At 34.9% G+C, this 17651-nt stretch overlaps 1 protein-coding gene across 1 annotated transcript; it reads left to right on the plus strand.

The window, feature by feature from the left end:
- Positions 1-10303: 10303 nt before the first annotated feature.
- On the plus strand, positions 10304-17417 carry LOC126694439 (uncharacterized). Its single transcript, XM_050390706.1, has 7 exons — positions 10304-10985; positions 11079-11917; positions 12036-13057; positions 13791-13861; positions 13992-14081; positions 16849-16905; positions 17113-17417. The coding sequence occupies exons 2-3, from the start codon at positions 11142-11144 to the stop codon at positions 12181-12183; spliced, it is 924 nt and encodes a 307-aa protein (XP_050246663.1). The 5' UTR covers positions 10304-10985; positions 11079-11141; the 3' UTR covers positions 12184-13057; positions 13791-13861; positions 13992-14081; positions 16849-16905; positions 17113-17417.
- Positions 17418-17651: the final 234 nt, after the last annotated feature.

Consider the following 17651-nt stretch of genomic DNA (forward strand, 5'->3'; position numbering starts at 1 on the left):
GGCGGTTAGGGGAAAGGTTTCTATGCCCCGTGCTTGGGTTTTCCTCTTCCATAACACTTTGTGGTGTTATGTGTGGTGTGTTTAATTTCCTTTATATTTCCTTTACCTTTCTACATTGCCATGTTTGTGTAGTGTAGTTAGTTTGGAAATTTGCTAAGTCACACTTGGACTATATTGATTAGTTTAGTGTTAAAATCAACTCAGTCGTAAAACTTTGTTTTAAGGTTCTAAATACTTGCTAGAGATAATATAGCAGCATATTTCACTCATCAATTTCCTAACAACAATATATTTGATTTGACAGAGACCAAGATGACACCAACCTGAAGATGTATCTGTAGGTCCCCAATCTCACTCCATTTCAAGTACATAGAGAAGTCTTTCAATTTGACACTACTAGTTAAATTACTCCTCAAGATTTCTGCATAGCCATATGTACTTATCTCCCGCTCCTGCACCAACAAATAGCACACCTAGAAAAAAGCAACAACACTATTGATACCGTATTTTGTTCACCCTCGATTTGCGTGCCAGACCCCGAAAAATCCAAAAATATCATTTTCTTTCCATAGAGCCACAAGAACATCCAAAACAATGTGGCGTAACCTATTCAAGCACCGGAGCACCTGAAGTGCCTTTTTCCAGCTAAAATGACCAAAATGCCCCTAGTCAACCCTAAGTTGGACTGAAGGTCAAACAAGGTCGAAACCCTCACAAAACTACATTTTTCATAGTTTTACATCAAACTTGAGCTTCTCAGAGAATTTTAACAACTTTGACAAAGTTTAACTCGAAGTCGATCCAAGGTGGGCCTAAATACCCTAATTTTGATCCGGCTATCAAAATGGGTTGAAACCAATGCCATTGTGAAGATTATCAAATTCTCATTCCAATGACTGTTCATAGGTTGAAATCAGAGTTAGAACGGCCAAGATATCATGAAAACCAGGATGACACATCGATTGATGCACCACTAACTTCCGAGAGCCATAACTTTTGATCCGATAGTTGGATTTCCAAGATCCATACCTTTTCAAAAATAGGAAACCAAGATCTTTTCATGGGTGTCAAGATCAACCCCATTTTAGGCCTTTTAAGGCTGGCAGTCCTCTAAGGGCCGCCATCTCGAAACGCGTGTCAGGCCTATATATAACCCCAGGCACCCTTCAAACCAGAGAAAGAACACATTTTTCTTAATTTCTGCTCTCTGCCTGGTTTCCCTACACATTTTTCTCTCTTCCAAACACCAAAAAACACACAAAAACACCCAAAAAACACATCAAAGCTTCTTGATTCTTCACTCTTCACCAAAAACACAAGGTATTGTTCTTATACCCAATCTTCCTTTTGCTTGAATAACATGATTTATTGCTTTCTTTAGCATGTTTTTTGTTTTATCTGTGTTTCTAGCTTAAATCTCTTGGTTGTTATGTCTTATGCCATGTTTCATGCTTAGATCTATGTTTCCACATGCTTATATGTTTAGATCTACATGCTTAGGGTTTTATGCCATATTTTTCTGTGTTTTACGCCTCATTTTGTTCTAGGTTGATGATTAGGGTTACATGTTCACATGTTTATTTAATGTTGTTGGCTACGCTTTTGCCCGAATTTGTGTTTATGCACTTGTTGTCATGTTTCATGCTTAGATTTGCATCCGTTCATGTCTATGTGCTTGGATTCATGTTCTACCATGTTTATGTGCTTGGATTCATATTCTACCATGTCTATGTGCTAAATTTCTATATGTTTACATGCATATTTCCATGCCTATGCGTCTAGATCTATGTTTTCGCATGCTTGTGTGCTTGGATCTATGTTCTCTACATGCTTTATGCTTTTTTCCATGTGCTTGTGCACTCTATGCCATATTCATGTGCCTAGACTTAGGCTTTGTTTGTCATGCCATGTGCTATTTTAGCCCTTTTGTCGCATTGTCTTTCCTCTTGTGTTTTGGCCTAATGGTTAGGACCCGATCTAGACCCTATAGTCTTTGTCATCATCCATGTACCAAGGCCCTCATCAAAGGGTTTGGATCATCCTTATTTGCATGTCTATGCTTGCTTGCTTCTATGCTTTATGCTTGTGTTAGCCTTTCTAGTTCTAGGCTTTGCCACGTTTGATGTCAATAGCGGGTTTGTGGTTGTGTGATTACATTCGATGCCCATGTGGCCTTATTTGGATGTGACCATTTGGGATGCATCGCTGTGATGCCGGTTGCTTCATGCATACTTCCCCTTTTCTACTATGTGCGATGATATGCTTGCCATGCTTGTTTGTGCCACCTATTGGCTTTCTATGCATCTTTACACGCTTGCTCACATGTCCATGCATGAGTCTTGCTTGCTAGTATGTCGTCTGTGCTTCAACAAAATGAAGTTATGGACATTCGATCCAAACCTACATTTGTCCCTCTCAGACACCATCTTTTGTTTCCTTTCTTGCTTGTTTGCCTTTTTACTTGTTTGCTTGCTATCTTGCTTGTTTGCCTTCTCGCTTGTTTGATCGCATCCTTGTTTCTATGCTTGCCATGTCTATCATGTTTATCTGCTTTATGCCTCTTTCATACGCACTTTGCATCTTTGACTTCCATTGCTTGTCTACTGGTTTCTTGTCTTTGTCTTTGCATGTACACACATGGAGTGAGGACGCATGGAGCTAGGGCACAGTCTCCCAAGCGCAAGCAAAAGAGGCACAGGCACGAGCATGCAGATATAAGCCAAGCGACGATAATTAGTAGGTTTAGGAGTTTAGCCTCTCCCATTTGGTTATGTACTCTTTCAAACCCCTTTCCTTCCTCCTCCATTTCTCCCCTAGATGGTTTGTATTAGGTATATTATGCCGTGTACCATTCGTCCTCATCTCTAGAGTATGGTGACCCCTGTTTACTTTCCTGCACCTATATTTTGGGCCATGCTCTAGGGATGTAAGCATTTACTTCCCTACTTTGTGTGCTTGCATTGTGCAAGATGTATGTATATATATACCTATTTGCCCCCCTTTCAGTGTGATTGTCACAGTCTGTGTCACCTAAGGCAAACGATGCCTAATTTCTGCCACGAAAGTAAGGTGACTTGTCGCCAGATTTTTGTTGTAGAAATCTGGCACTTTGCTCGAACTCCTTAGGAAAGCATAGATTGGGACCACACCCATTCAAAGGCCAAACCTCAAAGCCCCCATGCATGCTAAGCCTCGATAGCCAATTCCAAAATCATGTTTTTACTGCCAATTTTTGAAAATTAAGGTTTTATAAAAACAAAGGACTGTCATTGGACATGCGTTGTGGGGTGCCTAACACCTTCCCCACACGTAACCAAACTCCCAGACCTAAGAATCAAGATTTTTTGCCATCCACATTAGATTAGGGAAAATGCCCGTTTTCTTAATCTAGGATTGGTAATAAAATCAACTAGAAACAAGTGACCAATCATACTTTAGAAAAACCCAATGATTGATGGTGACTCCACTTACCTTTGGTAATTCCTTAAAATTTGGCCTAGATTCCTGCCATAACACCAAAGGTAGACTTACCTTCCTCCACAGAGAGAGAGAGAGAGAAATTTGGCCTAGATTCTTGCCATAACACCAAAGGTAGACTTACCTTCCTCCACACACACAGAGAGAGAGAGAGAGAGAGAGAGAGAGAGAGAGAGAGAGCTCCACGCAAATTACACGCATACCATCATCAAAAGGGGCCCTCCAACAGGCCCCTCACACGCAGGAGCTGTTGAGCACTTGAAGCTCCACGCAAATTACACGCACACCATCATCAAAAGGGGCCCTCCAACGGGGCCCCGCACACGCAGGAGCTGTTGCCACGGCTAGTGGTCAAATGAAGGCATGGCAGCGGCATTTTTTCTGCTTTCAATCGAAGCCGGGCGTCGACAAACACCCAAACAAAAAGAAACATGGATCCCATAAAAAAGAAAAAGAAAAAGAAAAAGAAAAAGAAGTGGGGATCCTGGAGCCTTTCCTTTAACAAAAATAAAAAGGCAAAATAAATAAATAAATAAATAAACCCTAACACATAGAAATGTGAGCCTTTTATTATAACAAAAATAAATAAAAACTATTAAATTTTTTTACTTTATTTTGTTATGGATGTGTACTAAGTGGCTACATCTTAGAACTATCATAAATAAATAAAAGCTATGTCCATTCTTCTAAAAAAAAAACCACATCCATTTTTATTTCCATAAAAAATGTTACATGCAAATTCTTGGTTTTAAAGGTAGTTGTTAAATCCTAAATTTAAGCTCTTTTTGACTATTATTATGGATGTGTAGTAAGTGGCTAAGTGTTAGGACTAAAGATAAGTAGATAACTCCTATAAATAAATCAGAATTTTCTCTTAAAAATATATAAGAAACAATTGAGGAAAGAGGTGTAAATAAAATTTTGGATAAATCCATCACTTAAAATGAAGAATTCTTTTTCTATACTTCACTAAAATTAGAAAAAAAATAAAAAAGTTTAGATATGCTCACAAATATCAGATAGAATTCAGTACTAATAATAAAAAGGAATAGATAAGGACTTTAACAATTTTAACTTATAAATACTATTATTTAAGCATATTTTATATTATTTTAGATGGTAGACTCGATCCAATTGGATGTTGGAAAACAAAAGCTACTTCTAATAAAGAGTAACTAGACATGATTCAATTGTTTCTCAAAAAAAAAAAAAAAAAAAAAAAAAAGAAAAAAGAAAAAAAGAAAAAAAAAAAAAGAAAAAAAAAAGAGAAAGAGACAGAAGAAGACATGATTCAATTGGCCTTGCACTCTAGCACTCTTATTTATTTGGGACTGTAAAATGGACTGGACTAACATGATCTTAAATTTGATTGTAACTATAGAGTTTTACATTAAAAAAAAAAAAACCATGAAAAGCAATATAATATATTAGTATTAGCTTTAGTAGGTAAGCAAATTTCATTGGCTAACTAGAACTTGGACTTGGCCTTACAAAAAGGCCTGATTTTGTTTTAAAGTGTGTCAAATGAGCACAAAAAATTGAATCTAATTTTATGTAGAAATGAGTTTGGAAAATAAAATTTAGACATTTTCTAAATTATATTTTGGTCACATTGATCTAACAATTCATAATCTAAATCTAAATATATTCTCAAAACTTCTACCTAAAATAATAATTTAATAATTTTAAGAAGTGTAACTTATTTCTCCTATTTTACAAACTCTTACTCAACTAAACTTAGCACATGCTTCCCCCTTTACTAAAATTTTATTACAATTGCACATATTATTACAATTCTTACATGTGATTTGTTCAAAATTAGTTCAATTTTTTAAGGTTTTAATACAGTCTATCTGTGACAAGGAAAGATCTATTGCTTAATGTGTATGTGTGTGCAACGACCACCATAAATTTAATTTAATTTAATTTTATGTAGAAATGAGCTTGAACAATACAGCGATGGCTCGTATCGATGAAATTGAATGTTGTCGAGAACAATGGAGATATTATGCTCGTCTAAGAAGACAAAGAGAAGACAATGAAGGCAAAAATATTTGATTGGTAAGACATCGTGCCAATTACTCAATACAAAGTCAACAAACTTTGGGTGGGGAATACGTTTTAGTGAGAAGTCTAGCAAATTTAAATGAAGATGTTGTGCATTCTGATTTAACATCAACAAACCTATCACTAATACCACCTAATCATAAGGCTAGACAAAGTCGTTGGCTTACACATATTCGTAACTTGGCATGCAATATGCCAGTTAAGCAAAGTTATGCCAGAAGCCAATGGTGAGATTATAGTTTTGTATCTTTAAACAATCTTCATTGCTTGGAATATTATTATTTTGAGAAAATCTATAGTTTTTGGCATGTTAGTTGTATGTCAATGTCAACAAAAACACTAACTTAATGTTTATATATTAAATTTAGGTTTCCCTCCAACCTATCCAACTACAATGGCAAATGACTTTAAGGTTAGGCCAAGTCATATGAATTCTAATGTTAATGATGGTAAGTTTTATATAATATATTTATAAATCTTTCACCACTATTTATATATATATATATATGTAAGGTTGAATTTAATCAACCATCTTGTTGGCTTTATTCCGTGCCAAATTTACTTGTATTTCAGCAATTAGTAACCCTGTATTTAGGTGGGATTTTTGTAATGGTAGTGAGTGAGATAGTGTGATGAAATGCTCAAGAGTGTGCAAGAAAAACAGAGACTCGCAACTGGATCTCGCGGGTGACTTGCGGCTGCAAGCCGCCAGAAGCTGCACATGTGCATGCCAGAAGTTGAAGCGTCATGCTAGTTGGAGCACTACAAGACGAAATAGGACAACTGGCCGTTCAGTTATCTCGCGGTTGGATCTTGCGACTCAGTCAAGCCGGGAGGCCATCCTGTTTTGAAAAACCTGACTCTTCACATTCCATTCTCACCCTGGTATAAATACCCCTTATACCCACGAAAGAAAGAGAGCTTCTAGAGAGAATTTTGAGAGAAAAACCCTAGAGAAAAACAAGATTGATTCATCCGCAATCTTCACATAAGAGACTCTTCAAATTCCTCTACTCTCTTTCTCTCCATTGTTAAATCATTGAGAGGCCTTTTACCAAAACCTTTTCTCACCATATCCATTACTGTGAGAGGGCTGTTTGGTGTTCTGGGAAGCAGTTAGGAAGGAACCAATTAGACATTGGTTGATGCTATGGTTAAGAAGGAAATCCGGGAAGCTAGAAAAGAAATAGGTTCGGCGCAATCTCGTTGGAGTAAGAAACTTGGAGGGCTTAGGTACACTGGATAGATTAGGCTTGGAGGGTTTATTGCTGTTCATGTATCCCAACTACATTTTCTAGTGGATTACTTACCGCTTGGAGGGCGGCGAAGAGGTTTTACGCTGAGGGTTTCAGTTTCCTCTTCGATAACACATTGTTGTGTTGTCCTTGTGTTTGCATCTCTCTTCCCTTTATCTTTGCCTTTTATTTTCTGCTGTGGATGTGATTTTAATTGGCTTAGATTGTTTACCAATTCTGTTTATAGCTTGTGTTCATTTTCCGCACACTTGTTGTTTGTCATAAAGCTTGAATTGGTTATTTTGTAATTGGGGGTCTAAACGTTCAAGGGTGTTTTATACACTATTTGAACTTTCAATATATATAATTACACTAGTTGAGCATTTTATATAATTACATTGCAGTTACATAAAGAATTGAAGGGATTGAAAATATAGTTGAGCAAAACCAAGGGGATGCCTACAGAGAACAAGGTTTTTTCCTCAATGTCACCATTTTTTATTCAAATTTCAAGTTTGTCCTTATAAATTTTGTAATTAGTTTACACACTGCATATTCAAAACATTATTAATATTTCACTACATCATATTTGGTACAAATTTTAATATTGAATAAAATAAAATCACTAATTTTTTCCTTAAAATTAAAATTAGGTGTTGACAACACATGTGATGATACTGCACATGTAATAAATTATATGCAAGGGAGAAATAATTGTGCAAAAAATTATAAAGAAGGTAGAGAGGTCATAAGGTACCAACTACCACAACCAAATACATGTCGCATTTTATTGCCTGTTTGTTAGAAGACATCCTCAATATGTTGTAATAATGGAAAAATATCTTTACCCAACATACCAATTTGTGCTGAATTAATGGAGCTCATTTGTGGGTAAACATTGCGAGGTAGACATTTCATGCAATATATATGGTTTTACAACAACATGTTTGCATTTACCTCAATAGGTGTGCATGTGGATGATAGCGTAGCCTCGAATAGTCGAGGAAAATATACATTTTGTGCTCAAGGAGCCATCTATCATAGAATTGATAGTCTTTTACCACATACACCTCATAGTGTGCAGCATCTACAATTGTATATCTACAACACCGATCTTGAAATATAGCATAGAATAAAACCGAATCTCTCTAATATAGTAAATTAGTAATATTTCATATTTCTCTATGTACATGAAGTGGAGTGAGATTGGTAAATAGTATGTTTTTCAAATGCCGTTCATGAACTAAAAGGTCAAGACTTAAACCTCGTTTAGTTCCCCAAAAAGCAAAGGAAAAGAAAAGAAAAGAAAATTTCAATTTCAGCTAATAAAATGGCATCTCATTTACTTAGGGGCTTCCAAATAATATATTTTTAAAATTTTGATTTTATAATTAAGGTCACACAATAACCTACAGGATAAATTTTTTTATTTATTTTTATTTTTTTAGAAAGAAAACAAGGAACTTTTATTGAAAAAAAAAAAAAAAAAAAAAAAAAAAAAAAGACACCTATCCATTGTCTGCCAAAAGAACATCATGAAGATGGGAAGGAGCACCCTTCGACCACACCAATAAACCTCTAGCATGTCTTGCATGCTTAGCCAGGTTGTGAGCTATAGAATTGCCAAGTTTATGAGTATGAGAAAAAGAAATACTACTAAAGGCATCTATAATGGGTTTCACTGATTCCAAAGGGTGACCAAAGGAAGCAAGAGATTCGTCCTCACTCCTCAAAACCTTGATAACAAACTCTGAATCTCCCTCAAGGATAAGAGAAAAGAGGCCGAGTTCTTGTGCAAAAAGAAGTGCCTCAGCTGCGGCCAAAGCTTCAAAATTGTCTGAAGAGGGAGGGAGAGAGACTTTCTCTGAACAAGAAGCAAGAACAATTCATTTGCTATCCCGAATCACAATACCAAGACCTAAAAACACTATTTTGATACTAACGTTAGTCATGCCAATTTTTTTTCATGTACTGCTTATTGACAAGCATTATTTTGACATAATACCAAAATTTTAGAAACTAAATTGTCACATTTAACGTGTTAAAGACCACATTGACATATAGTACAAGCATTAAGGACTAAAATGGTAATTAAACGTGTTTTTTTTATACATATTTTTATTAATATCCTCAAAACACTTGTTTTGTTTCTTTTCTTTTCTTTTTTTATTGGAAAATTTTTGGTTACAAACTTGGTTGTAACCAATGACTTCAAAATTGTCTAAAGAGGGAGGGAGAGAGACTTTCTCTAAACAAGAAGCAAGAACAATTCATTTGCTATCTCGAATCATAGTACCAAGACCTAAAAATACTATTTTGATACTAATGTTAGTCATGCCAATTTTTTTTCATGTACCGCTTATTGACAAGCATTATTTTGACATAATACCAAAATTTTAGAAACTAAATTGTCACATTTAAGGTGTTAAAGACCATGTTGACATATAGTACAAGCATTAAGGACTAAAATGGTAATTAAACGTGTTTTTTTTTATATATATTTTTATTAATATCCTCAAAACACTTGTTTTGTTTCTTTTTTTTATTGGAAAAAGTTTGGTTACAAACTTGGTTGTAACCAATGACTACAATGCCACTCAATATCTATTAATTTGAGGTGAATTTTAACAAATTAACCATTGGATTACATTTTATTTTTATATTCTCCATGCTCGCAAAATTTTCAAAAAATCAAATATCAATAACTATATCATCAATTAAATGTTTATATTTTATGTTTCCGTAGTCTAATTATGCATAAAAAATAAGTTTATGAATTGAATAGTAATAAAATCCAATTGGCAAGAAATTTGACATGTGTGTTAAGAATATAAAGTACATGTAATTTGACAGTTAGATTTTAAAAATATGTAGTTGTGTGAATTTTTTTATTGAGAATTGTAGCCAAATCTGGAAACTGATATTCCATTTGGTTTGAAATGGAGATGAAAGAGAGTGATAGAAGTGAGGAAAAAGTAAGGGAAAGAAAGAGAAGAAGAGAGAGTAGTAAACAAGCATAGAAGGATTGCATAAATACAATTTCTTTGAAAGAAAAGTTTTCTTGAAAAACTAATTACAGGTGGAATGGTATGAATGATTGTGTTAAGAAAGAGAAATGCTATGTCTACAATATTTTTACAATAAATTTTAAGTGGCAAGTTGTTATGGGTTGTTATTGGTAATAAAAAAGAAAAGAAAAAATTCCAACACTAAGTTCAAATTAGAATCAATAATAACAACCAACGTATGATTTTTTGTAAAAATGTTGTAAAGATATTGTGGACATAGCACATCAAACTAAGAAAGTTTCTACAACACAACCTTTAGTCAAAATTGGTAGTTGTGACTAGTGAGAAAAGTATGAAACTTCATGAAAAGAAGAAGAAAAGTATGAAATATTGATGAATTTTTCAATGCATTCACACTTTTCAATGGAAAATTGAAAATGTATTCACACTTTTCAGTGGAAAACTGAAAACGTGTGGGACCGTCACAACTTGTATATAACCTATGGATCACATATTGTTTTGTCAATAAATTCATTTTGTTTCACATCTCATCATATCTTTCTTCTCTCCATATTTTCTCAACTTTTTGATCATAGATTCCTATGGCTCTCCAAATAAAAAACGGAGCCTCTTCTTCTTTCACTCCCCAATTTATCTATGATGTTTTCTTAAGTTTCAGAGGTGAAGATACCCGCTATAATTTTACAAGTCATTTATATCAAGCTTTATGTGATAAGGGTTTTAACACCTTTATCGATAATGGCCTTTAGAGAGGAGAAGAAATTTCAACAAAACTTCTTAAGGCTATTGAATTGTCAATGATTTTGATTGTTGTGTTCTCTGAAAATTATGCATCTTCTAGTTGGTGCTTAGATGAGCTAGTAAAGATTCTTGAGTGTAGAAATAACAGACAATTAGTTCTACCTATATTTTACAAAGTAGATCCATCAGAAATACATAAACAAAAGGGAAAGTTTGGAGTAGCGTTAACTCAACATGAAGAAAATTTAGAGGATAGCTTGGAGAAGGTTCAAAGGTGGAGGACAGCTTTGACTAAAGTGACTGAATTGTCTGGGTTGATATAAGAAATTGCAAGCAGCTTCAGGAAATTCCAAGGCTTCCACAATCTATACAAGTTTTGGATGCAAGCAATTGCTGTTCGTTGAATCCACAATCGTCAAGCAGATTATTGAATCAGGTTTCTCTCTTTTTTTATTAAGTTATAAAAAAGAAACAATTTTTGTTAATTTCTTCCCTGATTCAATTTGTTGAATTTGTTAATTGAATGCAGATTGGAGAATTTTTAGGGATATTTCCAAATAAAGCTTGCAAGGGAACAAGAAGCAGGATATTAATGGATCCACAAACATCATCAACCGAAATACTGGATGAGGTTCGTCGCTATCGCTCAGTTTTGCTTGACGTGGGCTCTAAACCTGAAGATGATTATTTTGTAATTATACTACCAGGAACTGAGATTCCAAAGTGGTTGAACTTAAACCATGAAAGTGATGGAAATGTCATATCATTTTGGGTTGGTCGCACATTTCCAAATATAATTGATGTCTGTTTTGCTTTTGGACCGTTGAAATATCCACGGATGTCTACTTGTATTGTTTACCTTTCCATCAATGGTTGTGAAAATGAGAACATTAGTTATAATCTTGAATTCTCCGACCATCTGATGATAATTTCTTTTTCGAATAAGTACTTGCAAATCCAATTGAATAAGTCAAAACCATCTGAATTAAATTACGTTGAGTTAACATGTGAAATGGAGGATTGGGTTAAAAACCCTCCTAGAAGGTGGGGGGTCCGTGTAGAGTGCATTTGTTGTTCCCGAAAATCTGATGTTTTTCAGTTGCCGAGTCCAAGTGCTACGCATAGCTGTGGGTCTTCCTCAGTCCCTCTTTTACCCACTTCTAGTTGTGGCACTAATATGGATCAATGGGCTTTCAACAATGGAGGAGATTCTAGACATCGGCCAAGAAGAAACCATCGACCACCACCCTATGCCAGACGTCCCCAAAAACACTACCTGTCCCACTTCGGATGGCTTCGAATCCGATATCGTCTCTGGAAATGGAGCTCTCGTGCAACCCGAATTCCAACTACAATGCTCAAGTCTAGGTACCTTCTTTTTATTATTATTATTTTTTATTCACTCTCTGTTTGGAAAACCAAAGAAAATGAAACAAACCAAGTTTGGGTGTTTTCTATTTTGTTTTGTTTTTTTGGGAAACTCAAGGGCTCTAATAAGGGAATTGGAAGAGATAGATCCCAGGTCTTTCAACAATGGAGAAGAAGATTCAGGGCTTTCAGTGGCCCACACTTTTGTCAATGATTGTTCCAACTCCAAGTTGTGTCCACCATCAAAGTGGACAAGAAAATCTTGATTGAATTCGATGCCAAGGTATGCCTCCTTTAGTTGCATTTTTGGATTCACATCTTTGGGTGCTTCTCTTTCTATATCTCTTAATAAAAGGCTCAATTATATGATTATGGCTCAAGTATTTATTGCAAACACTTGAGTCAGTAATGATGACAGAGCCATAACTTTAGCATTGTTGGGTTGATATCTGTAGCAGTTGATGAAAGTAATTCCTCATACATTGGAGTGTTGTGCCCAAAAATGATCATTCTGTTCCCTAGGATCCTCTGTTATGATATTTTGATGACTTTATTCTAGATGGAATCGGGTACAGATGTAAGTCTTTTCTTTGGTAGTTGATGTCCTTATTTTGTAGACATTAGAATGAATCTCTGTATCTACAGCTATGAACAAGTCTCCTATTAAAAAGTAAGCATTATTCATGAGCAAATAGCTATGCTTGTATGTCCTGTACAAAAAATATACATGGCTTTAACTTTCTTATAAATAAAAATATTGTGGAGAAAAGGTCACTTATTAACAATGACCTATAGCTCAATTGGTGCTTCCTCCTCCAATAATAATGGAATGGATGGTGAGGTCATGGTTTCAATAGGAGAAAAGGACGAACTTGAATTGCAGCTCCAAGAGCAACAACTTCATTAGGTTTTACAGTCACAATGGGATTTTTCCAGTCATCTTCCTCACTAGTTCCTGAACAGCTGGAATGCAAGTTGAACCACCAATGAGGATTACTTCATCTATCTCTTTGAAGGATAGCTTTGCATCACTCAAGGCAGTTTCAACCTGTCCTCGAAAGACAAGCAAGCTCCATGTCTCATAGAGAGTGCTGAGAAAGTGAAAATGGAGCTGTCATCTCTGACTTAGACCAATATTAGGTATGTGGCTATTTCTATATCTTTTTTCTATAATTGGATCTCTCTTTTTCATATTCATTGAGAATATACTTTTGTTTTTCCAGTTTACCTTTCATTACCACCGCTACAAATGGCCCAAAACACATTGACACCACTCTGACAAGGGTCAAGTTTGAAGAATTGTGTTGAAATTTGTTAGACATGTATGCCTTTTGACAAATGCTAGTATGTAGTTTCCCTCTATGCATGTTCAGAAATAGAATAACTGCAAAGTATCAGTCTACAAATAGTTAAAAGATTATTAGAATTAACAATTTAAGCTTTTACAATAAATGATAGATTACCACGATATCATTATAAGTGATCCAAGTTCTCTAGTATTGTAATAGTTGATTAAGTCCACTGTTATTAATCAGCACTTGTCATGGTATGATACAGGTTATCCTAAGTTGCTATCTCCAATTAGTTACACTAATTGTTGATATATTATTAAAATTTTGAGTTTAAACTTTTGCAAAAAGTGATAATTTAGCATGATAAATGAGGTATGGTCTTCATTTAAAAATGGGTTCTTTTTTCTCTAGCAAAAAAGAATTATGTTAGATTGAATGTAGAATTTCTAAGAAAAATTCATACATGCATGATTCTTTTAGAGAAATAAAGTTGTGTATTGTCAAATATTGCAGTGTTTTGCTCATGTGTTGAGAGTGACTAGTCTTTGATGTATATGTAATGATATTTTTTTCTAAAATAGATTATCCAGCACCATTGTTTTCCCCTTGATAAGTGTCTTGGTGAACATTTGCTTATTTAGCCTGTGTGAAGGTTGGTACTTTTTTTTTTTTTTTTTTTTTTTTTATCAACAAAACTTGACTGCTTGAGTGCTAGTCTAGTTTAATTTGGATTAACAGGTAGGATGATTAATGAATATTATTCATCTGTAACTCCTAATCAGCATGAGTCTCAAAAAAATTGCAGCCATTAGGCTCCCTCTTTGGCACACATTCCATGAAGAGCACACATCAAAGTTAAAAGAGTTGTAGAGGTAAAAGAAATCATACTGTACATTTTCTTAGTATTCAAGTTATTTAATGAACTTAAGTTGTTCATGATATTGTTATAAACTACTGATATTTGTGACTTTAAATGTCAATTTATTTTGATTTAGACACAATCTTGGAAGTTGGAACCAAAATTTGATATTTTTATTTGAAAATAGAAGTAATCCAATAATCACTAAGCACCTCTAGTGAATAATGCTATTGAAAAATTACTTACCAAAAAATAATAATAATAATGCTGTTGAGAAAGAGGAGGACAATTAATATTTAGGCGAAAACACTATTTTGGTCCCTATATTTTAGTGTTACAATCAATTTAGTCCCTACATTTTAGAAGCAGTCAATTTAGTCCCTATTATTTTCAACTTGCAATCAATTTAGTCCCCACCGTTAGCTTATTAACAGAAAATGTCTACATGGCAAACAATTTGTACCGTTGGTGTTACTAAATTAAAAAAAATTAAATGAGATGTTGATATGTCTAAATTTTATTGGCTATATCAGTGCTTAGTTGGAAAAAAAACCACATCAACCTTTAGAAATATATTTCTTTTCTTTTCCAATTTTTTTCCTCTATTTTTTCTTTCAATTTTCCTACGATTTCTTTAAAAATTAAATTTATTTTCCCACATTTTTCATCGTTCTTCTTCCCAAACCCTGAACATTCTTCATTGTTCTTTCCCCAAACCCAAGACAGCCCTCTGTCTCTCCCATTCTCCTACTCCTCACTTAACCACTAGTGCTTGTGCCACCTCTCTTTCTCCCAGTCTCCAAATCTGGATCTCATGCCTTAGAAACTAACCTTCTTGGGATTTCTCCTCCTCATCCTCCTCTCCTATGTGGATCCTGTAAGGTTGAATTTAATCAACCATTTTGTTGGCTTTATTCCGTGCCAAATTTGCTTGTATTTCAGCAATTAGTAACCCTGCATTTAGGTGGGTTTGTAGTAAGGGTAGTGAGTGAGATAGAGTGTTGAATGCTCAAGAGTGTGCAAGAAAACAGAGTCTCGAGCTAGATCTCGCGGGTGACTCGCAGCTGCAAGCCGCCAGAAGCAACACACGTGCCAAGCATGCCAGAAGTTGAAGCGTCATGCTAGCTAGAGCACTACAGGACAAAATAGGACAACTGGCAGTTCTATTATCTTGCAGCTGGATCTCGCAACTCAGTTAAATCGCAAGGCCAAGCTGCGAGCTAGCCCTGTTTTGAAAAACCTGACGTTTCACATTCCAGTCTCACCCTAGTATAAATACTCCTTATACCCATGAAAGAAAGGGAGCTTCCAGAGAGAATTTTGAGAGAGAAACCCTAGAATAAAACAAGATTGATTCATCCACAATCTTTACATAAGAGACTCTTCAAATTCCTCAACTCTCTTCCTCTCCATTATTAAATCCTTGAGAGGCATTTTACCAAAACCTTTTTCTCACCATATCCATTACTATGAGAGGGCTGTTTGGTGTTCTGGGAAGCAGTTAGGAAGGATCTAATTTACATTGGTTGATGCTATGGTCAAGTAGCGGAATCTGGGAAGCTAGAAAAGAAATAGGTTCGACGCAACCTCGTTGGAGCAAGAAGCTTGGAGGGCTTAGGTACACTGGGTAGATTAGGCTTGGAGGGTCTATTGCTGTTCATGTATCCCAACTACATTTTCTAGTGGATTGTTTACTGCTTGGAGGGCGGCAGAGAGGTTTTATGCCGAGGGCTTCGGTTTCCTCTTCGATAACGCATCGTGTGTTTTCCTTGTGTTTGCATCTGTCTTCCCTTTATCTTTGCCTTTTATTTTTTGCTGTGGATGTGATTTTAATTGGCATAGATTGTTTACCAATTCTGTATTAAGCTTTTGTTTATGTTCCGCACATTTTGTTTGATATAAAGCTTGAATTGGTAATTTGTAAATTGGAGGTCTAAACGTTCAAGGGTGTTTTTACACTATTTGAACTTTCAGATCCAAATCCCAGTTGCTCCAAATCCAACCCCTTAGTGGACCTCCGATTCTAATTCAAAATGGTCTAGAATGATTGCTCTATTCAAGTTTACCAATTTGACATGCAACTCGGATCAAATCCATGTCCTCTTCGTTTGGTTAACAACTGCATATGAAATTTTTTCTCCTCTGTATGGATTTCTAGTGGCCTTGGCTGCTATACATTCACTTGCTATACAACACAACACAACACAATAACCCACAATTATTGAGAGAGAAATGGGGTTTCCAAATCATGGTCTCCACCAGGTGAGATAGCTATGCACATTCAATGGTTGTTTGCCGAAACAATGAAGAAAATTGTTATTGAAAATAAAATGAAAATTATGTTTGATTAAAGAATTTTTTTTTTTTTTGGGTTAGAATAAAGAGAGGAAAAAAAAAAAAGAAAAAAAGAGAAATATATTTATAAAAGCTGATGTGGCATTTTTTGCCAATTAATCACTGACATGGCCAATAAAATTTAGACACGTCATCATCTCATTCAATTTTTTAATATCAGACATGTCAACCTTATAAACTGTTTGCCACGTAGGTATTTTCTGTTAATAAGTTAATGGTAGGGACCAAATTAACTATATGTTGAAAATAACATGGACCAAATTGACTGTTGTCAAAATGTAAGGACTAAATTGACCGTGACACCAAAATGTATGGACCAAATCAGTATTTTCACCTAATATTTATGCTGATATTAAGAACTTAATTTCCGATTTCATTGGTTGTCTTTGGGGCTTATTCTTAATAGCTAGAATTTTCAAATGCAGAAAGTGGAAAAGCTGAAATCAACGTGCCTAGCTACGGTATATAGCAGCAAGTCAGTGGTAAATATATTCTTTATCATTGTGATTCCCTAGCTCGAAGAATTGTTTATTGATTTAGTTGGGAATTCAACTAGTGCAACAAGGGAAAATAATTTGCTTATACGATCCTGACTCTATTCTATAAGTAAAGTGATACATACACATATCTCTTTCTCTATATGTATTTGTTCCTGTCTCTCTCATTCACATTTTTTGTAACAAATTCAGGAGGGAATCTAATGCTTAACTTCAGAGCTTGGGGTCGACATTGATCAGTAATTCCCAAGTAGAGCCGAACTTCTTCTATTTGGATGGAAATAGTAGAGCCATACATGAATCATCTTGTACAGTGGATCCTTTGGTGCTGGAAATGTCCAATAGTTTTCTTTTTATATTGAGGAGTTTGTTCAGATGAAGAAAATGTGAATATGTTCAACACACCATATATGTGATTGTTTAAGTATCTGTAAAAACATGAAATTCTTATTAGTTTGTATTGATTTTTATCAATTGTGATACTAGGTATTATAGTCCTTGATCATGTTATGCATATAAACTAACACAACAGTTATAACCTTAGAGATTTTTAGTTTCTTTGCTCTCTATTTTTGGGCAGTAATCAATGTAAGTTTTTCTATTACTAAGCAAAGATCTAAATGGGCGTTGCTTTAAGATAAAGGTGGTACATATATAACTTCAATCTCTAAGGTTATTCAACTAAAACTAAATAACTTACATAAATTGTTTGTTTATTTTAGATTTGAGTT

This window comes from Quercus robur, chromosome 8 (assembly GCF_932294415.1).
Source record: "Quercus robur chromosome 8, dhQueRobu3.1, whole genome shotgun sequence".
In the NCBI taxonomy this organism is placed as follows: Eukaryota; Viridiplantae; Streptophyta; class Magnoliopsida; order Fagales; family Fagaceae; genus Quercus; species Quercus robur.